Source organism: Crotalus tigris, unplaced genomic scaffold (genome assembly GCF_016545835.1).
Source record: "Crotalus tigris isolate CLP2741 ecotype Arizona unplaced genomic scaffold, ASM1654583v1 scf7180000018484.1034840, whole genome shotgun sequence".
Taxonomy (NCBI): domain Eukaryota; kingdom Metazoa; phylum Chordata; class Lepidosauria; order Squamata; family Viperidae; genus Crotalus; species Crotalus tigris.
In genome coordinates this window covers 966,450-990,488 of record NW_024097032.1, presented here as the reverse complement: position 1 = coordinate 990,488, position 24,039 = coordinate 966,450, and the positions used below count along the sequence as shown (strand labels likewise).

At 36.5% G+C, this 24,039-nt stretch overlaps 1 protein-coding gene across 1 annotated transcript in view; it reads left to right on the top strand.

Moving 5' to 3' along the window:
- Nucleotides 1–24,039, top strand: part of HOMER1 (homer scaffold protein 1) — a 76,597-nt gene that overhangs the window by 37,037 nt on the left and 15,521 nt on the right. The window contains exons 4-6 of the mRNA XM_039352835.1: nt 2,319–2,411; nt 6,130–6,269; nt 23,759–23,915. Of these exons, the coding sequence (XP_039208769.1) occupies nt 2,319–2,411; nt 6,130–6,269; nt 23,759–23,915 (390 nt within the window). The remainder of the gene's footprint in view (nt 1–2,318; nt 2,412–6,129; nt 6,270–23,758; nt 23,916–24,039) is intronic.

The following is a 24,039-nucleotide window of genomic DNA, read 5'->3' as shown; positions in this document are numbered from 1 at the left end:
TGACAGTTGCATTGTCCTGGGATCATGTGATCACCATTTGTAACCTTCCCAATGGGCTTCCGACATGCAAAGTCAATGAGGGGAGCCAGATTTGCTTAATGACATGATTCATTTAACAACTGTAGTGATTCATTTAACAACTGTGTCAAAAAAGATCATCAAATGGGGCAAACTCATGTAAAAACTGCCTTGCTTAGTAACATAAATTTGGGGCTCAAATATGGTTGTCAAGGACTAACTGTACAGGTTATGTCTGGCTGACTTCAATCTAAATAGAAATATAAAGCTTATCACACAGAGATTGATGATAGAATAGCAACATTTAGTTGAAACCTCTACACATCTTTGTCATCTGAAATAGCCTCTACATTTGCAACAAATAATCAGCACATAAAGGAGAATTTGTTTTATTCTCTGAGGTCAAGGTATTATACCAAGGATGCTTTATTCAGAAAAAGTGCTACACAATGCATATTGTGTTAGCACATGTGAGCTGCATTCATCACCAAACTATGAGGTGCACTTTTATACATAAGAACTGCTTAAAGTGCCCTGGTAAGAAAACATTCACAGCAAACTGAATTGACCTAAGCAGGAAGAGGGGAAAGAACCAACTAGGAACCTTCTGGCCTAGTAAACCGTTTCTAGTCAGGACTACATCTCAGAGATAGTAGAGCTGCCATGCTGACCTAAGAAGAAGGTCACCCAGATGGTTTTATCAAAACTATTCCAGCCTCATGCTGAAATTTACGCTGTACCACCTTGCTAGGCGACTGGTGGTACTCGGATGTTGCCATATCCTAAAAGTGGTACAATGGGTGAAAAGGTTGAAAAGCCCTGTTCTATGGCCATAAATCTGATATGGAATATTTCTTAATCGGAAAAGTGTTTCAATGCAGGATATTCCTGTTCTGTTTTGTTATATTGTCTAAATGTTTTCCATTTCTGATCCTAAGAGCCCAAATCAATTTTAGGACAGGGTACTATATGACATACAAGCATGACACTGTGGTACATCTTTGCAGCCACTGTCTCTTAATTGTCTATAGATTTGGTGAAAATAAAAGTTTTGTGTGCATTTTTTGCAATTAATGCAATAGTCATAAGGGAGATGACCCTGAGATGATCTTGCAATGATTGTATTTTGTAGGTAACTAACCCTAATACTTTAAATTACTTTACTTTTAATCCTCCTGTACTGTCTGTGAAGCAAGGGGTTGTCTGTTAATGTAGAATATTCTTGAGTAACTCTCAATTTCTTTTTATTATAGCCCAAATTACAATAGACAGCAGGTGACATTTGTGGAGTGATCAGTAAACAGTTTTATTTCAGTACAGCCCAAATCAGTCAGTAGGCAGAGATGGGTGACAGCCATACTTGGCCATTCCTGACTATTTTTCTTGTAGTTTTCTAATTCAAAAGTCTGGGCCAATGAGACTTTAAGGCAATGACCAATCATATGTCCTTCCCATCTATTTATGCTTTCTAAGCATAGATCTTCCCTGTGCAGTTTCTTTCCCCTCTTATCTGTGACTAGCTACAATGGCTAGAGTTCCAAAGGTGCTTTTTCAGTCCATTTGAAAAAGCACCTTTAGGACAACCATGATCTGGATGACTGAGAATCTCCATAGACAATGGTTACAGAGGCAATGCCTGCAGCAACAAGTGTTTAATCTTTCACTAGCCTTCCCCTGTAATGAACCCTGCGACTCATTACAACTTTTTAGCTTCTTTTAGCTTTCTTTCCTCTTTGCTTTTTCAGAATTTAGCAACTATCACTGATCTTGGATACCATCTTATAAGAAATAGTAATTAAAAAATTGTGAAGCGCAGTAAGAAAACCAATTCCAATAAGCAGTTGCATTTAACTTTTGAAAAGTGATCTAGAACATTATTTCTGATTTGCTCATAGATGAGAGCTGTCATTCTTAAGGAGTGATTTATATCTGTAGCCTTTGTGGAGAGTGGTTCTTGTTGGGAGAACAAGATTAAGTAGTCTTTAAATGATTATTGTTTAACAATCATGATAGTTATTCATAGTCATATCCAAAAGGCTGATCTGGCTATTGTCATAATGGATCACAAATATTATATTTTGATGTCCCATTTTCTTCAGCTAATTGAGAAATCTTTGTATGGACTATAAGTCTTCTTCCCAAATAACAAATATGTCTTGATATACCTCCAACTAATGATTTTATTATATTAGTTACTTTTTCATATTTTTGCTATTTTTTCATGATTTTGTTGAGAGCCTGTGCTATAAGTTGTAAATTTGATAAATAAATAAATGTAATTAGCCAACCTTTGCTTTCAGTTTGCAGAAAAATTTCAGGAATTTAAAGAAGCTGCACGATTAGCTAAAGAAAAATCCCAAGAAAAGATGGAATTAACAAGTACACCATCACAGGTATGTTTGTCCTAGTTTATGATTAAAAACGGGTATAATTTATTTGGAATGTAGTTTTGATTTACCCATTAAATATCAGTTTTGAGGCATTCATCTGCATAGTTTCATGCAGGCTGCTTCAGTCCTATGCCTGTTGTACCAGGTACTGTATGTCTGTTATAGATAAAGAGATAATAGCTTTTCACTCTACAAAAGTTGTAGCAATTTATACATTGTAATAAGCCATTCCTTCTAAACCTTATGGAGATTAGAAGGATCCTTGAATGAATATAGGATGCAAAGAAAAATATTCTGCTTCAGCCTTAATATATAGCCATTATGGGATGCAAGACCTTATTTTCTTAGTTTGCTTCCATGGTGTCCATTGTGTGTATCCACAGGGGGGGAATTTGAACGATGACGGACACTTGACAATTCCATTTGTGTGTGTGTGCTATTAATGTATAACATATTAATTTAATGTTTTTGGCTGTTTGTTTGTTTTTTCCAGTTTTGTATGCTGCTCAAGGTCCACTGGAGTGGGGTGGCCAATACATTTAAATAAACCAATAATAATAATAATAATACAAAATAGAATGGGATTATATTGTGATTCTGCACCTGCCATCTTCCCGAGGTTTTGACATTTTTCTGTGCTATTTACTTTATACAAATGGTTCCTTCCTGCCTCACTTCGGCTTGTTCTGATGCTCATGTTACAATGGCTTGCCTTCTTCATCTGTGTTTGTCTTCCTTATGACCTTATAAACTAGCAGCTTCTTCTTCCTTCTCATGTACTTCTTCCCTTTTCAGTATCCTTATTTCCTCTTACTTCTGATTACTGTCTCATTCTTCCTGTGGATCTTGTTTGGACCATGTGCAAATTGATATTCACATTTCAACAAAATTTGCTGATCTTGAAAAGTCAAAGCAGATCAATCTTATAGCTGTTGGCTAGATTGGGAACTTGTGGAATAAATATCATGGAAAAAGGCAACCCATATATTGTTAAGCAGAGCTAAATTTGGTTCCTTCTATTTAATAAAATGTGAGAACTAATCACTGGGGTTGCAAAGCATGCAAAGTGTTTGAAAGAGGGTACTTTGCAAAGCAAGTTAGTGGAAATAAAGCACCTGCATTGAAGGAATAAAGGAGCTACATGATTTGCACAGTTCATAAAGCTGCTTTGAAAGCTTTTCCCTGGTTCTCTATACTTATATCTACACGCCGAGATAACCTTTCTGTTAGGATCTCCTGCAGCAGAGCATGGTCAGCCTGGGAGAAAGCTGTGGCTTCTTTAATGCTTTGTAGAAGAAAGGTTTTGTATAGCCACACTAATCATTTTATTGAGACATTTGCTTGAGCAATCACTTTCTTACTAAGTACTATAACCCCAAGGGTGGGTAAATTAATGCAGTAGTCTAGGTAATATGTAAACTGTAAGTGCCCTGAGCTTTAATGGATAGCAAATACCTCAGGCTATTTCTCTCGTTAAAGTTCTAAAAATGACCGGACTGAGAAGAACACAGTATGCCAATTGATTGTAATGGTTTTTTTTATTTATTTATCTAAAACCATCTTGCACTTACTGTGAAAGGTGTTATCAAGCATTGTTTTTTAATTTCATTATACTCCTTCTGTTTTACTCTATACTTATAGTCTAATCCCTAAATACCTCTTAGATAGTAGCTGGGACATAGGTAGGTAACTGTTGGTTATGTGGTGCCATAAATATTTGCCATTATTTTATATCATAATGGATTTTGAGCTGATGAGCTTTTCCCCACAAAAGTGCAGCACTGCTTGATTTAAACATTGTCTTGATTGTCTTGCCCATATAGTATGTTAAATGTATTGTAATTAGACATTTTTCAGCTATTTTGATATTTATTCATACAATAAATATTTTTGTCACTCTTATTAACACAAGACTAGACTTTAAAAGCATTAAGTTAGTTAATCACACTGCATATATTGCATAAATGTGTCAATGTGAATATTCTGAAGAGCAAGAACTCTGTTTTAAAAGGATGAAAAATTGGATATTCATAGAATTTTCTTTATAAGAGAAATGATAATCTATACTCAAATATTTGAGGTATGTTCATCTCAAGGTTGAAATTTGGAATATTCATGGCCCAAGTACCTTGCTAATTAGAGAAATCTGAATGCTGGGTATTTCTGTTTTCTTCAGAAGAAGAAATAAAGATTTTCCCTACATTATTTTTAAAGGTTGAAATTCAGTGCATATGTATTGTAAATTCAACTGATAATTAGTGAAGTCTGAAATACCGTATATTTTTATCTGAACTCATACTTTAAATTGTAACATTTTCTGATCATGGAAATTACCACAGAGATAGATGAGAGTGCCATTAAACTGAAACTGAATTTTATTTATATTTTAATTTATTAATTTTAAATTAAATTTAAGAGCTCTTTTAGGGCTGTCCACAAAAAATTTGCTTCTTCAGACTGAATTCAAAAAGTTGTTTCCAAATATTGGAGGATGCAAATGTAAGCAGCTCTTCTCCCAGGATTGCAGTTTTTCCTTCCATCTGCCATGTAATCACCATGTGAGCATCCATCCAACCACTTTAAAAAATGAAAAGAAAGACTATGCTATACCTACACACTTTAGGGTACAGCACTATTTTGGATTCCAATATGAAGACCACTGCACGGTTCTAAATTCTATAGGAATATAAGTAGAAAGCCAGTATATCCTCTAGCTCAGTGGTTCTCAACCTTTCTAATGCCGTGACCCCATAATACAGTTCCCCATGTTGTGGTGACCCCCAAGTGGGTGTGGCCACCAATAAGAGGGAGTAGGTCAGCTAGGGAAAAGGGAAAAAAATGGCGGACAACGTGGTTTGGCGACCCCCGTGAAATGGTCGTTCAACCCCAAATGGGGTCCCGACCCACAGGTTGAGAACCATTGCTCTAGCTAGCTCAGTGTTTCTCAACCTTGGCCGCTTGGAGATAGCTGGCTGGAGAATTCTGGGAGTTGAAGTCCATCCATCTTCAAGTGGCCATGGTTGAGAAACACTGCTCTAGCTCAATTCATGAGGATGTAACTATCTATCTATCCATCCATCTAGAATTGTTTTGAAAGTGCCACATGGAAACAGCAGATGAAAAATTCTAGAAAAGGAAAATCCTGAAATAGTTCCTACTCTTAGACACCTAAGCTAAAAGTGAAGGTGAATGAATTCATTCATCTCTGAGTTTCAGTTGGGAGAACATGAATGCAGGTAGTATATTGGTAGAATATTCCTACATTGTGAGATTTTTACTATTGCTGTCAAAACTTAGGAGAGAAAGAGATACCTAGATAACAGTGGCACCTTCATGTTCTTAGGCCCTCAGAATTGCGATGCTATGCCACATATTCTGCCCTTTTGGGCATAGTATGCTCATCATCACAATACACATAGAAAAGGGACTGCCTTGAATCACAACACCACAACACTGTTGGAATTGCTCTGACCTTCAGAGGCTGCTACATGAAACAGAACATATTTTGGCATAATTAGTTGATTGAAATAATAGATGGGACATGATCTGATGTGCACACAAATAACTTCCTTTTGTATTCTGCTTTAAAGGTTTAGTAGCATACTGAATACTGATATTTTCTAAGACTTACAATATATTTGATAACTGTAGCATTTTATTTTATATATTGAAACTATATTGTGTAGAAATGAAATATATAACTATTCCTCTTCTTTTAAAGGAATCTGCGGGTGATATTCAATCTCCTCTTACACCGGAGAGCATTAATGGGACAGATGATGAAAGAACAATGCCAGAAATGACACAAAATTCAGAACCAAGGGCTGAACCAACTCAGAATGCATTGCCATTTGCGCATAGGTACAGATTCCATTCCCACATCCTTATTAAGTAATATATACATGTACTTTTTTGTTAAAGTTGCCTCTTTTTTATTTGGTGAATTTAAAGATCTTGCATGATTGGTGGGCCTATAGCCATGAATACAACTTGTTTTATTTGCTGTTTCTCTACCAAAATGACATGGTTTGATATAGAAAAGAAGCTGATCTCTTCAGTGATGAGAACTACAGCAGAAAGAAGAATCATAACTCTGCCAGTGTGGGTATTTTTCCCTCCTGTCTGCATTTCTTCTCCTCTGTGCACCTTGGCCATGGACTATATTTAAACTAAGGCTCAAGTGATTTTTTTTAGGGGGGGTTGAAATACATCAGTAAAAGCACTTTATTTCTACTCTTCACGTAGGAAGCAATATTTGAATGCCTGGAATTTTAATACTATAGCTTTAAAAGGGCTTCCTCTGATATTTTATTCAATGTCAGATTGTTAAAATGCAAATAATACTTGCAACAAATCATAGCAGAGTGCAATGTTCTTATTCCAAGTACTAGTTAGTCATGCTCTTTTCAAGTATGATCCATTTCTCTTTCTCTTGCTCCAATTCGGGTGCTCCATGAATGTGCACGACTTTTTAGGTACTTGAGAATGCTCCTAAACTCTTTTTACAAATATATATTTCTTCAAATCTTAAGATGTCTCCAAACAGCTATACATCTCTCACATATACATGGTATTGATACCATCCATACTGGATATATCAATACATTGCATGAACCTCCTATTTAGTGGGGGGTGGGCAGCGATATTTTGGCTTGGCGTGTAGTTTTTAGAGATTCTGGTTTGCACAGAATAGTCTGAGAATGCTTAGTGTGAAATTGGTTTTTGGTTGTGCTTTGGGCAGATTGACCAAAATGTGTCTCAGAACTGATAGATGCTGTCGTTATTATTAGAGAACGTTGCAAGTGGCAAAGATATGATTAGGTTTGGTAACCTAGTCTACACCTTTTCTGTCACTCTAAAGAGCACTACAGGTAGTCCTCAATGTGCAAGCATTTGTTTAGCTACTGTTTGAAGTTACAGTGGCACTGAAAAAAAGTGACTTATGACCAGTCCTTGCACTTATTACTATCACAACATCCCTATGGTCATGTGATCAAAATTTGGATGCTTGGCAAATGGTATGTATTTACAATGATTGCAATGTCCTGTGATGGGATGGTCATGTGATCTCCATTTGCAACCTTCCCAGTCAGTTTCCGACAAGCAAAATCAACAAGGAAAGTGAGATTCACTTACTGACTGTCCGATTCGTTCAACTGCAATGATTCACTTAACAGCCATAGTAAAAAAGGTCATAAAATCAGGCACAACTCACTTAACAACCACTTTGCTGAGCAACAGAAATTTTGGTCCCAGTTGTGATCGTAAGTTGAGGGCAACCTATATAAGGACTTGATTGACCAAAGTCATAATGGATGAATGAAATCACTATCTTTAGGAGCATTCATTGATCACAGCAGAATGACTAGGAAACAAATTGCAGACCAAGTGTATGAAGGATGTGCAAATCAAATGAAAAGAAGGGAGACTATATATAATGTACATGTATATATGTGCATTTTTATGTACATACAGTAGTGGCCAAAATTGTGGAAACCTTTTGGGGAAAGTATACAATAGAAATGCCACCTTTGGTTAAGTTTCCACCAATTTTTCTTCTAATTTCTTTATAACTTTATAACTTGTTCTCTTAATAATACTATTTTACATCACTTTCTGGGCAACCGGTCAACTCTTTGCGCCATTACTTTAATTTTATTACGTTTTACAAGCTCACTAAATGAAACAACACAAAAAAACCCAACCAACTTGATAGTGATCACATAACACACTGACAAATGTCCTCCTCTCAGCTTCAATACATGACATCAATAACTGAATCCTACTATGATCTGATTGGCTCATTGCTCATTGGCTACAATCAGATAAAGGAAAGCTACCTGATATCAACCTAAGCAAGTTGTGCTTCCTTTTTCTGGTTATTTGGCTATAACTTTTCATAGAGTACAGTACAGATAATTGAACAAACCTTGTTGCATTACGTTCTTGATTAAATTATCTTTCCATTGATATATAATTTTATGGTACTATTCCAAAAAAAATTGGTGTTATTAGCGATCAAACCTCAAAAATACACTTTTCCCCAAAAGGTTTCCACAATTTTGGCCACTACTATATATGGATTCAAATGTGCAAATTTTAGTTTTTAGTTAATATATGGTATAAATATTCTTCTGTAGCTTTTTCATGTATGGAATATTGGAAGGAGGTAAAATCATTCATTGTTTCTGGCTATTTGGTTTTCTTCTTTCCCATTTTTTTTAAAAAAAACTTTAACAATTAATCAGAAATTTGGGTTTTTCAATAATGAGAAATGCAGACAATTTTTACTATAATATTGTATCCTGTTATAATATTAATTAATTACAAAGAGTTTATCTTGAATAGCAAATAACCTTTTTGGAGGAAACAAATGTCTTTTTTATAGAAAACCTGGATATTATAAGCCATTGTCTTGAAATAGTTAATATTTTTATAAATGGATTGAGCTTAAACTATGAAAAATATTTTTATAATATATAACACAGCACTAATACATATTTTAAGTGAATCTACTTGGTTAAATTGCTGTGTGCTGCTATAGTTCCAAAATAGTAAATTTATTCCAAATGGAAAGAAATATTAAGATTGTAAAATTGTATTGTAAAATTCTGAGGGGATTTTTTTATAAGAAAAATATCTCTTTCAATTAAAGTCAAAATATTTTTTTCTATTGTGTATTTTTCTAAGAATATTGAACTCTAATTGGAAACTGAAGTCTGAGAAGGTTGTCTTCATATCTTTATCAATTAGGTATAAGTAAGAACTATATGTTTCGTTCCATTTCTTTCTGCTTTTTGGGGTCTGTTAAAGGTATATGCACCAGAAAGGCAGGTTATATGTTTTACATATAAAAATAAAAAGTATCTAATGCATACATAACTTGAAAAAAAATTGAGCTTAACAGTTTGGAGGAAGTGAGACTACATATGTATATTCCCCAAGCTACCCCTCTTGCTTAAATACATTCTCTTTGATTTCTTGATTCTCGGTTTGAGTCTGAATTCTAGTTGGAAAAAGCAATGAATAAGGGATGTGTGTCATATTGCTATATATTGCTAATTTCATAATGCCAGATTGCAGAACCTTTAATTGAAGTCCTGCTTCATTATAATACCTTACCTCTCACCATGCTGACTGAGTTCCTGGGAGAATATTAATGAGATGTCTGCAAAATATCCTGAATTAAAACAATTACTTTGAGTTTGAAATAATTCTTGCAACATGACTAGGACTGGCACTGTTGCTCGGAACATGTCTGTAGGGTCACCACTGTTACAAAATTCAAACTTTTTGCACACCACTAGTTTTAATCCAACAACATCAGGAGAGCACCAAAGACTCCATCCCTGTCCAAAAGTACAGCATTAGGTATAAGAACCGAGCTGAAGAAAGAAAACTATTGAAGGCCAGTTGTGATTGCAGCTGACATATGGCAAATTGCACATGTCCCTTATTGCACTGATGCCTTTCATCTTGTTTCTGTGAAAAACAGAAGCTAAGCTATCTGATGTGGCTTTTTGAAGCTCATAGAGGCAGTGGGGGATATTGTTTTAAAGAAAGTAGCAATCTGAATTACACCAACTTTCTCCCTTCTAAAAGAAACTCTCTGGGGCTTAAACCACATGTTACTTTTTAATTTTAAATGGAGATGAGGTGTAATCATGAAAAGTTAGAAGTGTTTTTATAACCATTTATCTTTAGGCTGTAATGGATATCTTCCTGAAGTTGCTTTTTACATCCAAAAATTAACAGCACTTTTTAATGGATCAAGTTTGATTACAAAGGTGTGATTTACAATAAATTTCTCCCAGGCTTTATTCCCTATTCTGTTAATAGCTTTTATTTCTTTGTTTTTTAAAAAAATCATGCAATATTAAATGATTTATTTAGCTTAACATCTAAGAATGGCTTTTTATTCTGAGAAAGTGATTAGTTATTACCATACAGATAATATGTGAATTAGAGAGGAACCATGTAAGATAATTTACATGAAAATAAAAGCTTATACCCTTAAAGACTTAGCCAGTTTATTGTTGCACAACTTTTCCATAGGGTACAATTTGTTTATACAAATGCTTTTGTTTAAATCATCCAATAACGCAAAATTCCAAAACGTTTTGTTATTATTGGTAAAACATGGGTGATAATAAGAATATTTTTGTGGGAAAATACCCTAAGCATTATATGAGTGTACAAATTAAATCATCTCTGACAATTTATAAATTTCAAATACATATTTTTAAATGTTTTAAAAGTGAATTTCCAGTAATACAGTGCTCTTGATTTAAAACTCCAGCAAAGGTTTTAATACAGAGTCCTGATTTAGAAAAACATCACATATAAAGGCACACATGATGTTTGCTTTTGCTTGTGAATTTAGCACTCTTTCTTGTACAGAGCTGTATAAAGATTTTTGTTTGAATGCCAACCAAGGATTTATACTTCTAAAATATTTTAAATGGATTATTCTTACTGCAAGAAAACTACATTCAGCTAGCATTCTGATTGAGAAGCCATTTCTATCCTGGAAATTAATAAGTACATGGAAAGTAGCTTCTTGGAGTTTTGGAAAGTTCTTTGGAAATTGTTGATGAATTGAAGACATTGCTGAATGTGTTTTAGTATCACAAATGCATCTGTATATATAAAGATTTTAAAATTACAACAGTGTACTCTGGATTGGATCTAGCAGAAAATGCCTACAGGAGGAAAGATCCCTTTTATGATCAAGAAGCTTTGATCTATATTTTTTCTATTGGCTGGAAAAAGACCATCCATAACTCACTCTATCTGTGCTGTACTTTTGGGTAATATTCTGACAAGGGATATTTCAGGATCCTGCTGTCAACAAAATAAATCTTTGGATAAAATTGGATACATTTAGAAAATATATGAAATACAATTACATTTATAATGATAGAGTTATTTGTTTCTTGAAGTGATTGTTCTTTTTTGTACTTAATTTTGGTATAATATCTAGAAAGAAGGCCATTGCAAACAATAGTTCTGTTTTCAGCTTTCTTCTCTGTACAGCAACCTTTTAATAATGCTGCATATGTATCTCTTGCTGTAAGAACAAATTTGCTGTTCTCATTAAAGGCTTTATGTAGAATATATCTTTTGTGTAGACTGATTTGCATTTTATTATTTATTAGTGTATTAAGTTGTAGATCCCTACAGTGGAACAAGACTCCTTTTAATGAAAGATTTAATATTTGTGTTATTAAATTGGGCTATTGGAAAATAGCTTGAATTCATGTGCAAATATATTTTGCTTAGATTTTTGTGTGTATAGTTTATCTTTCCCAACCTTTTGGGAACTGAAGCATTCCTAGATATCATAGCCAAAGGCTAAAAACCTTCTACCTAGGAATTCATGGAATTTTAGTCCAATATATCTCAAAGCAATAGTTTGCAGAGTCTGGTGTAGTTTAATTTTATTGACTACTAAAAATGTTTAAAAGCAAGAGCTTTGCTATAAAATCTCTCAAACTATCTTTTTGATACCATCTGTCTCATTTCTCCTTCTTTCAACTATATTCCTTTTCTTGAGTCACTTCAAACTCTCAACTCTTGTTTCACTACTGCTTCATCAGCTTTGTGGGCTCCCAGACAACATTAATTTTTTTGCTTGATTCCTGTTGTCCTTTTTTGCATAACACTATGAGATTTAGGCAATATATTTATCTGTAAACAGAGGCACACATGTTCTCACAAGTGTCAAATTTCAATCTTTTAATTGCTGTCCTTCAAACTACCTTTTCTCAGAGGAGAAAAGTTGGTGGCAACTCTCATCTGTGATCAAAGCCATGCAGCTTTTTACAAATTTGACAAATTATGAAAGATAAAATTCTTCTCCCTGGAATACACCTATGTCCAGATATTCCATATTTTCTGTCCCTATTCTTAGTTCTTCAAATGTTGCTTTTATAAGGCAAGAATGGGCAATCCAAACCACTAGAGTCACTCAGAATCCCCAAGGGCCCCTTGGAAATATCTGTGACCACGACTGCTAAAAATTAACAGCACAAGTTCCCCCACTTGGAAGTGGAAAATGCATAACAACTGAGATAAGTCCTGAATAAACTCAAAGAATTCCCCAAATGCTCTCCAAAGCCCCACCTGACCAAATGTGTGGTGAGGCAACTACCACATTGGAGCCCTCATCTCCCTACCTCCCAATGTTATGCTATCCTTACTAGTCAAAAGGTTGCCCACCCCCTATTTTTAGGCAATATAATGTGTAGTTTCATTATCATCATTATTAGGATCAAAGTATTTTAATGCATTATTTCTTGTAGTGAGATAAATAAGAATCAGATGTAAATAAGGCAAATAATAAAATAAGAGCAACATAATTTAACTTCTATTGAATTTAAACTATTAAAGTAAAGGATGGGCCCTTCAGAAAAACTGTGTGAAGGTGGTAGATTGTCTCTCTGGAACTAAAATAGTTTAGAATAAAAAACGGTCCTGTATAGAAGAAATAGCAGTTGTAAATAGAAAGGAGAAAAATGCTACTCGTTCCCTGATTAGGTGTCTGTAAAGTAACTTAGAGCAATAGTCAATATCCAGTAATAGTTTAGTTGGGAAAAAGAGTTTTAACCTAGATACACTTCAGAGACAGTATAATATAGTTGCTTACAGACTGGTTCAATTGATATAATCAAGGTCAATTGGTTTGAAGCCTCAGAAACTATATACAAATCAGAAGCCTCACATTTTAATTATATATCTATTGTGACAGACCCCTCTTTTCCTCAGCATTCTCCCAATTTGTAATACAGAGGAAGTAATCTTACAGGATTATAGTTAAATCAGAATTATCTTTGACATCGTACTCCTCCCCCCAAAAAGTAGTGAACTGACTCTTTAGTCACAAAGATAATAGTTACTGTAAGCTATCAGCCAAATTCAAGAAGAGAGTATATGAGGATGAGTCAAAAATCCTGGTCAAGCATAAAGAAAAACAATGTAGAGGGGGAAAGGTTAAACAAGGAGGTTTAAAAAGACTGAAAGAGGGAAAGCAAGAAATGGAGGGGAGTAGCATAAAAGAATGGATCCAGATATCGGAGGGGGAAAGGACTGAGACACAATGAAGTCAAGGAGGTAGCAGCTTTAGATAAAAGCTTTACACAAAGACATGGAAAAAATCTTTGAAGCCCCTTGCAGATAAGAATGAGTATTAAATTCACGAGATAAGGAAAAGAATGTAGCCAAATTTAATTTACACCAACCCCCAGCCTCCAATATTTGTGGATGAGGTTATTTTGTTTTCTAAGGCAAATGGTACAGATTAACTCTTTTAAGAGGAATTGCCAAAAACTAAGAGAAGCCATTCATATAAACATTCCTTCATTTTCTGCACTTTGCAGAATGTTGCTTATCCTGGAAGGGACTGGCGTGGTGAGTATGTACAACATTGTATGCATATTGTTTAGAGGGATAAGTGTCAATATGGAATAAAGGAAGAAGAACCTCATAATATTGCCAGACTCCTCCTTTTCTTTTCATCATCACCACCAGCTCCACCCACTTCAGAATGAGCTACATGAGAAATGTATCCACTGTTCCACATCCACATTCTTCAAAAGCTTTCTGATACATATGGATGTTGGAAAGATAGGTTTGTTAGTTTTAAATCCAACCTATGGATTTTGGGTGGTAAGATACAGGCACACATACATAAAATAAAAACGGAACCTAAAGGAATGTATCTCTCCATTACTATATGCTCATCATATTCCTGAATTAGAGGGCATGCAATATTATGCAAATTGCAGAAAAAGAATGAGCAATAGTAAACTTCCATAATATTAAAAGAAAAGTAAATACAACTAAATCTAGTTTACATCACTACCATTAATTGTACCTCTCCATATTTTTTATCCTTGTCAACCACTCTTCTTTCCATCACTTCCTTTCACCAATTTATATGTGGTCTTTTGTTCTGAAGCTTATAATGTCTCTCTCTTCAAGAATTCTTTAATTCCATCCAACCACAACTTCCCCAGGCTTTTCCTTCCTCTTCACCCATTCACTCTTCCCTCGCAATATTTATACTCTCAATATTATCAAGCCACCTCAACACACTTCTTTCATATTGGTCATTCATTTTTATATTCAATCCACATTAATTTATCACCCATTTATTCTTGACTCTGTACCTTCTTGTCTTATACATTTCTTAACCCAATCCTATTTCATTCCATCTACTTTTTTTTCCTTTGAGATCCTCAACACTCATCTCTATGTAACAAAATAGGCAAAGCATGGTCTCATTAACAGCTATTTTTGTTTCTTTCAACAAAGAATCTTTCTTTGTGGCAGATTATATAGTGTACATATAGACAACATTTTTCTATCTCCCCCTCTTTTGGAAATGCTCTATCAATCTATCAGTGTTCTATCACATTTATTTACTTCCTCTACTTTTCCTATCTATATGATGATGATGATGATGATGATGATGATGATGTTGATAAAGTTGGAAGGGACCTTGGAGGTCATCTAGTCCAACCCCCTGCTCAGGCAGGAAACCCTATACCATTTCAGACAAATGTCTGTCCAGTTTCTTCTTAAAAACTTCCAGTGTTGGAGCATTCACCGCTTCTGGAGGCAGGTTGTTCCACTGGTTAATTGTTCTAACTGTCAAGAAGTTTCTCCTTAGTTCTCGGTTGCTTCTCTCTTTGGTTAGTTGCCACCCGTTGCTTCTTGTCCTGCCTTCAGGCGCTTTGGAAAATAGCTTGACTCCCTCTTCTTTGTGGCAGCCCCTGAGATATTGGAACACTGCTATCATGTCCCCCCTCGTCCTTCTCTTCGTTAAACTAGACATACCCAATTCCAGCAACCGTTCCTTATATGTTTTAGCCTCCAGTCCCCTAATCATCTTTGTTGCTCTTCTCTGTACTCTTTCTAGAGCAGTGGTTCTCAACCACTTTGGGGTCAAACGACCATTTCATGGGGGTCGCCAAACAACGCAGTCCGCCATTTTCCCCTCCTTTTCCTTAGCTGTGCTACTCCCTATTATTCTATTGGCTTTTGAAAGCCAATAGAATAGACTCTCTTGAATAGAGTCTAATTCTATTAGTTTTCAAAAGCCAATAGGAATTGTCCAGGCTGTCTCTGCCCTGCTGAGCCTGCCAAAAGTCCCATTCTGCAAACGGTGCTGCACCAGTTGAGTAGTCCTCGACTTACGACCGGTTGAGTAGTCCTTGACTTACGACTGGTTGGGGGTCGCGGCATTAAAAAGGTTGAGAACCACTGTTCTAGAGTCTCAACATCTTTTTTACATCATGGTGACCAAAACTGGATGCAACTGTTCTCTCTATTTTCTGTATCATATTATCCTATCAAATTTTCAAATCAATATTCCTCATTTTATCTAACATCATTATATAAGCTTTTCAGCCAACCATATGGCATCATGTGCAAATAAAAATACATCTGTTTTAACTTATCTACTCAATCCGAAACAGCACACTTCTAATGTTGCCACATTCCTTATATATTTATTCATAATTATATTAAGTAATCAAGTGTGCATTGCCCATATTGAACTGTTCATTCACATGCATGCTTTACTTCCATTCTATGCTACTATTATTGTCTTCTGCGACCAACTTTCAAGTTCATACTTGTTGAAAGCAGTCAATAATTCAAGTCCATGGTGGAAAACAATCCATATTTCAAATGTATTGTCAACTTTCTTCCTCTCGGATCATTTCTCAATGATCTATTGCTGATCAGCAACAATCTAATCTAAAAACTCCCTATTTGGTAAAAAAAATATCTCACTTCACAATTTGCACAGTCTTATTGCATGAGATAACCCAGGAGAAAACACAGTAAACAGTGGTCTATAGTAAATGATGATTTATCTTACACTATCTACAATATCATACACCAGGAACAATATACATACATGAGCTAATGCAGCTGGATCCAACAAACTACAGTTACAGCAGGAAACAGAAGACAGAGAACACATCAGCAGAGCCTTCCCTTTATACAAAGGCTCTTAAAGAGACACAGACCCTGCTGAGTCATTCCCATCATTATAGCTTATATCTTACATTACATAAGCTGGTTAGCTGTTAAATCAATACCTTGACACTCCTTCCATTTAAAGCTAAATAGCTTTTACATGCTCTTGATGCTTGCCTGCATTTAAAGGCTTAGTCAACATATTGGATATATTGTCAGTGGAACAATGCTGTAACTTTATCAGTTTATCCTTTATAGCCTCCCTGATGTTACAATATTTTATGTCTACATATTTGCTTCTGCTTCCGATACGTTCTCCCATTGCCATCATTATACATGCAACATTGTCCTCAAATATTGGTACAGCTTCTTTTACATCAATATGTACATCTCTTAGTAATTGGACATACCAGGTTAATTCAGAACATGCTTCAGACAATGCTATAAGTTCAGCTTCAGCAGTTGACAGTGCTACTGAAGGTTGTTTTCTGGATTTCCATCCAATTATGGTGCCAGTAACAATGTCACAAACCCTGAGTATGACTTTCTGTCATGCATATCATTTGCCCAGTCACTGTCTACCATAGCATTCTAATGATAAACCATCAAATGGCCTTATCCTTAGTCCTAGGTCCATTGTGCCTTTTAAATATCTGAATATTCTTTATATCTCTAACCTGTATTGTTGTTTGGGTGCTGAAGTGTGCCGACTCAAAATACTAATGCACTGGCTATATCTGGTCTTGACCATTGGGATATATACAATAAGTTTCCTATAGCTCATTGGTACACTTCTTGGTCACATTTGTGTCATCTGCTATATCATTCTGAAAGCTTGGTGTCATAGGAGTTAATACACTGTTACAGCCTAGCATATCATACTTTTCTAACAGCTGTTTTATTTTCCTCATTTGGCTTAAGGCATATCCTCCCTGTTTTAGTTTTCTTATCTCTACAGCTAGATAATTCTTTATTTCCCCCAGGCTTTTTAACTGGAACTTCCTTTCAAGTTGATTGAGAAAGGAGTTAAACTTTTATTAGTAATAAAACACAAGTCATCAACATAAGCTAACAGGAAACATTCTGCACCCTTATACTGTGCAGTGTACAAACATGGATCTGTCTTGCTGCTTCTAAAACCTAACTCTTTGAGAGCAGCATCTAAATACTGATTCCAGTTTCTTGCTGATTGTTTTAACCCATATATGGCTTTATTCAATTTATATACATATCCAGGGTACTTAGTTTCATAACCTGGAGCTTGTGCCTTATATATATCTTCCTCTAATTCAGCATTTAAATATGCAGTGGTAATATCAAAATGATATATGGTATAACTGCATGCAGCTGGTAAAGCCAATGCTAACCTTATGGTCTCACCTCTTACTGTTGGTGCAAACACTTCATCATAATGAACATTTTAATCTCATAAGGGTAAACACCTGATGCACATTCATAGACTCCATTTCTCTGTCCATAGCCTCCTTCCATTTATCCTGTTCTACATTAGGCAATGATAACATCTCTTGGTAATTACGGGGTTCATACCTTACACTATAGACTCTAACCCCACTTGCTGAGAACAGGTCAGGAAGTACACCGTTATTGCTACATTCAGACCTCCTCAGTATCATCTATTCCTGTGTTTTTGTGACTTCTCTCTTATCTCAGGTCTATCCTCTTGTATTCCTACTATTTCTGACCTGCTATTCTGTTCTTCCTTCATTGAGCTTTGTGTAGCCTCTCCTTCCTGAGAACTAGCGCTACATGTTGGCATGAACACCTTGGTGTTAGCATGCACCCTGTCCCAATTGTTTTGTTCTGCAAAACTAGCAGACCTTGAAATCACAACCTTCTTTGTTCCATCTGTGAATCTATACCCTTTGGAACCTGGCTCATATCCAACAAACCTAGGTTTCCTGGCCTTTTTCTGTCCCTTCCTTCTGGTGCTTTTGGGAATATGCACCCAGGCATAACTGCCAAATGTTCGTAGGTGAGCCAATGAAGGTTTCCTTCCATATAACAGGTAATATGGAATTTCATTGATAGCAACACTCCATACCCTGTTTACTAGCTAGTTGGCTGTTTTCATGGCTTTCCCCCAGTACGTTTTACTCATTCCTGCATCTACCAGCAGTGAGTCTTTCATGGTTTGTAATATGCCATTCCTCCATTCAGCCACTCCATTTTCTGCTGGCAAGTATGGCTTTGTACATCTATGCCTTATGCCTAAGTTCCTCAGCCACTTTTGGAAATTGTCAGATATGAACTCTGTTCCCTGTCTGTTTGCACCTGGCATACTTTGTGGCCATATCTTTGCTCTACACAGTTCACCCATTGCTTGAACTGTTGTAGAACTTCTGTTTTGCTCTTTAATAAATAGCAAAACCCATATCTGGTGTAGTCATCTACTAAGACTAGTACGTACCTAGCCCCTCCTAGAGAGGGCGCATAGGACCAATTAAATCAGCATGCACTAACTGCAAAACCCTGTTTGCTTTGAGTTTTTCTTACTCACAGGATACACTCTGAATTTTGACTCCTTATAAATAGTGCAATCTAAATATGTGTTGCATCACTTAATGTGTAGTCCTTCAGCTAGTTCTGGCATCCTTTGCAGCACTCTAAAACTTGCATGACCTAACCTCCTGTGTAATAAATGTATACAATCATCATGCTTGGGAGTGTTTGTAAGTGTTCGTGCACAACCATCCTGCTGCTTTCCTAACACATATAAATTATCCAGCTTAACACCTTGTGTACAAATCCTCCTACCTTTCCTGATGGTGTATGGACCATTTGCAAACAGTACTTTATACCCCATATTATCCAAGCTCGAAATACTGAGTAAATTATGGTCTAACTATGGTACATATAATACTTTATCCAATGTTTCTCCAATACCAGGTACATAAACTTTACCTTCTCCTTTAACAGCAGACTGTTGTCCATTAGCCAAATTAACAAATATTTGTTTAGCTGGTCTTATGTTTGAAAACATTTGTGGGTCATTTGCAATATGCTGACTCTCCCCACTGTCCAGCAGCCAAGTGTTTTTTTCAGTTAATGTTGCTGCCAGGGACAATGTTGGTTGTGTAGCTCTACAACCTTGTTTCGCTGCTCCTCTGTTTCTCCTCTCAGGGCAGCATCTCTGGAGATGCTCTGTAGATCCACACATGAAGCAGTGTTTCACCATGCAAATGTTCTCAGCTGCTCTACTGGCATTTTTGAATGTTGCAGTTTTAGACCTGGTCTGTGTGTTGTCACCCCCTCTCTGCTGCCTTTCTAGCCATTTGTGTTCCTCCTCCAGCAACTGGCCAGTCAAATAACTCATGGTTAAGTCCCTCTCTTGCATGGACTCTAAACTGGTCATTAGGCCATCCCATGAAGTGTCCAATGAACTGAGCACCACATACACCTTGTGTGCCTCAGTAAAAGTCATTTCTCTTTCTTCTAACTCTAGGAGTATCTTTCTCATGGACTGCAAATGAGTAGACGTGCTCTCTCCCGGTTTCAGGTGGGCCTTATAAAGTTATCTTATCAGCATTACTTTGCTGCTCGTAGTCTCTCTCACATACACACTGTGCAAAGCTTCCCAGCACTCTTTAGCAGACTGGAGACTCCTCACGGCTATCTTCCAAACTCAGGATTATGCTGGCCAATACTTTCTCATTCTTTCTCTGGTCCTCATTATCCAGGGCTGCAGGTGGATCAGCAATTATCATCCACAAACATCTCCATTTTCAGACACCAGGAGAGGTAGTTTGTCTCATTTAGACCAAACACTCTGAAACCACCTCCCATTACACTGATGGAGTCCATGTTGCCTGCTACCACCACAAACCAGAACAAACCACAAGCCTTAATTCCTCTGATTCTGGGTCAAGCTGTCACTGGGCTTCTCCTCTCTCTGGGCCCATAACCTGTCAGAGCGTGCACAGTGTTATTGCGTGAGATAATCCAGGAGTAAAAACAGTAAACAGTGATCTATAGTAAAAGGTGGTTTATCTTACACCAGAAACAATATACATACACGAGCTAATATGTCAGGATCCAACAAACCATAGTTACAGCAGGAAACGGAAGAAAGAGAACACATCAGCAGTGCCTTCCCTTTATACAAAGACTCTTAAAGAGACACAGATCCTGTTGAGTCATTCCCATCATTACATCTTATATCTTACATTATATAAGCTGGTTAGCTGTTAAATCAATACCTTGACACAATTTTTGCTCCAAATTAAATTTTCCATATACTATTTCTGTCATCAGATTAGCCTATAGAAATTTGACTTCTTCTTATTGTGGTTTTTATCAATGAAGAGAGAAAATAGAGACTATGGGTTCTGTCACACAGCAGAAACATTGCTTGACTCCTGAAATGGAATTGGCTAGAAATGAAACTAACTTAAGAAGTTTCCGTCTGAATTTCAATCTAGTTTTTACTTTGGCAATGATGTCAGCAGATATTCTGCCTGAATGATGGTTATCACATTCCTTGAATGATTTTTTTTAATCTCACCCTGCCTGCTTGAGAAAGCAAGAGTGTGATTTCCACAGATAGATTTTGGTCCTCCTACAATGACTGTCCTTAACTGGAATGGGATAACTTGTCACCCTGGCTCACCATGACTGATTCGCTGTGGGCAACTCACCACAGGACAGTTCACCATGGGAGAATGCCAGATACTAGGGGAAACTCCTGCTCCTCTTCCTCCTCTCTCCCTCCCTTTTTGATCTGGCTTACCCTCACCCCTCAACCAATACTACTTGAACTCTGTGGTAGAGACTCTTGTGCACTGAAAAGTGTGTGACTCTCTCCCAATGATTTTTTTCTGGTGGGGGGAGTCCTTCTTCCCCTCCCCACTTTGTCCTCCCCAATTTTTTCCCCCATCCTGAGCTATGAGGAGGAGGAAGAGGTTCACCTTGTCTCAGCATTTTCCCATTATATTATATTAGACCGATATAACTAATAAAAGGAATTGTCCAATGGCAAGTTGTCCCATGGTGAGACAGCAGTGGCAAGGCAGTGGCTGCAAGCCAGCAGCAGTGAGTTGTCCTAACACCTTAACACCTTTTGGCACATGCACCATAGGACTGATGGGAAAAACAACAAATAATTTTTACCTTTTTTATCAATTGAACTTGTCCAGGCAGTCTCCAAGAATCTGAGATGATTGAATGGATGGCAAAAAAATATTTCGTATATGTTGCTCACATTCCATCATCTAAGTCAGACGTCCCCAATCCCTGGGCTGTGGCCCACTATCGTGCCATAGCCCATTCAGAATTGGCTGCAGAAGCAGTGTGTGAGAGCGCATGCGCAGCTCCACTTGTGTGAGTAGTGGGCGAGTGCGCATACTGCTTGCACAAAACCATCCCTCCCTTCCCCCCCCCCCCGCTGGTCCGCAAATCCTGAAAGATTCAGGATTGCTCATCTAGGCGACACACAATGTAGTGACAGAATTTTATAATTCACCAATTTTTTGATAGGCAACTATGAGGGATATAGATGACAATTTAGAACGGAAATAACATTTTTAGGACAGTTTGGCCTAGTAAAGGCACCAGGTTAAAAGCCTAAAAAAGCTGGTTTTGGGTGAGTCACACTCTCTCAACCTAACCCACCTCACAGTGTTGTTGTATGTGGGGAAAATAGGAAGAGGAAGGAGTATTGTGTGTGTTTGTCACTTTGAGTTATTTATTCATGTAATAAATTCAGGATACATATACATACATATAAAAGCTTATTGCAGTCATTAATTAGTAGTGTGACAATTCAAAACATAAGCTCCAGAACAAAATGGGGAAATAGCCCAATTGTTTTATTTGCTAGATTAGTAGTTTTATTTTAAAAATGGTTTTGAAGTGTTTATTTCTGTATCTACTACTGCCATGAACATTTATTTTCTCTAGTTTTTTTCATTGATTTTTTTTCTTAACTTTTCCATTGCTTTTATACTATTTTCCCCTTGGCTAAGGAAATAATTCCAATCAATCAAGAAATACGTATTGGATTTTAATGCACCTCTGAGGGTAAATAATCTACACCTGAATTGGTTACGAGGGAATCTCAACCAGTTACACACATGAGGGCAAATAACTTATTCAGGATGTTTTTTGAACACATGGAAACTTCCAGCTGTTTCTTATAAGTCTCTAAAAATCATTTAATAGTGGGAGCTTTTCAGGTGATAAAAGTATTGTTAAAATTTGTATGCCTCATTTATTGTGCTTAAAGGTAGTCCTTTCTGAATGACCACATGCTCACCAACTGTTCAGACTTACAATGTTGCTCAATGAAGGGTGCTTACAAATAGTCCTCAGAGTTGTGGGGGTCACAGTATCCCCATAGTCACGTGATCACAATTTGGTTGCTTGGCAACAAATCGCAATTATGATGTTGCACTGTCCTACTGTTACATGATTGCCATTTGTAACCTTCACTTCCAACAAGCAAAATTCATGGAGAAAATGGAGGTTGTAAACGGTGTTCCTTAGTGACAGAGTTCTGGTCCCAATTACTATCAGTAAAGAAGGACTACTTGTATTAACTTCACAAAGTGGATTACTTACTTGATATGAAAATATCTATGTCCTTATCCACTATCAGGAGAATTAACAATAAGTCAACTATAATATCTCTCTCTCTCTCTCTCTCTCTCTCTCTCTCTCTCTCTCTGTGTGTGTGTGTGTCTGTCTGTCTCTTTCTCTGTCTTTGTCTCTTACAGACACACACACAGAGAGCAAAAAATTATAGCTCTGAGTTAAACTGTAGCTAGGTTCCATTTCAGATACATTTCCATTATTTGCAACTGGCAAAATAATTTTATTTTTAGCCAACATTCATTGACCGAAATATTTAAGCTATACATGGATGTATTGAAATAGTTTCCAATACAAATCTTCGTTACTAGGCCTGTGAAATAGCTTTTAAAAGTCTGGTTTCTTTACTTGAACTGTAAGATAAGGAATATGTTCCGAACAACAAATATATTTGATTCAAATAAATGAGATTTCACATTGCAGTGGAGAAAGGAAAGTCTAGAACAACAACTGTAGCAGAGCTCTGACATGAATGTATGATGCAAATACAGACATATGATATACAAAAATGCATTTATGGTCTTTCTGTTGGAAAAATATCTGCATAAATGTCTCTTTCTTTTCCAAAATATTGGTAACATAAGTTTCAAACAGGTAAACACTTTATAACTTTGTACCACCACACTATCTGTTCAGTCTGAAAACCAATATGATGTAGACAATATTATATTGTATGGTAAAGTCATCCATTAAAAAAGGGATACATAACATCTGAGGGATGCTTATTAATGTGGCCACTCTAATTTTATCCTTAGTTCGGCAATCAGCAAGCACTGGGAAGCAGAACTTGCTACACTAAAGGGCAACAACGCCAAGCTGACAGCAGCTCTCCTTGAGTCCACTGCCAATGTGAAACAATGGAAACAGCAGCTTGCTGCGTATCAAGAGGAAGCAGAGCGTCTACATAAACGAGTGAGTTGACATCACTTGTGTAGTGAAACTGTTATAGCTATGACTTGAGGAAAGGTGTGACTAAAATATTATCATAGTAGGTTATCAGTTCATCTAATGATTAACAAAATCCATCCATATGAAG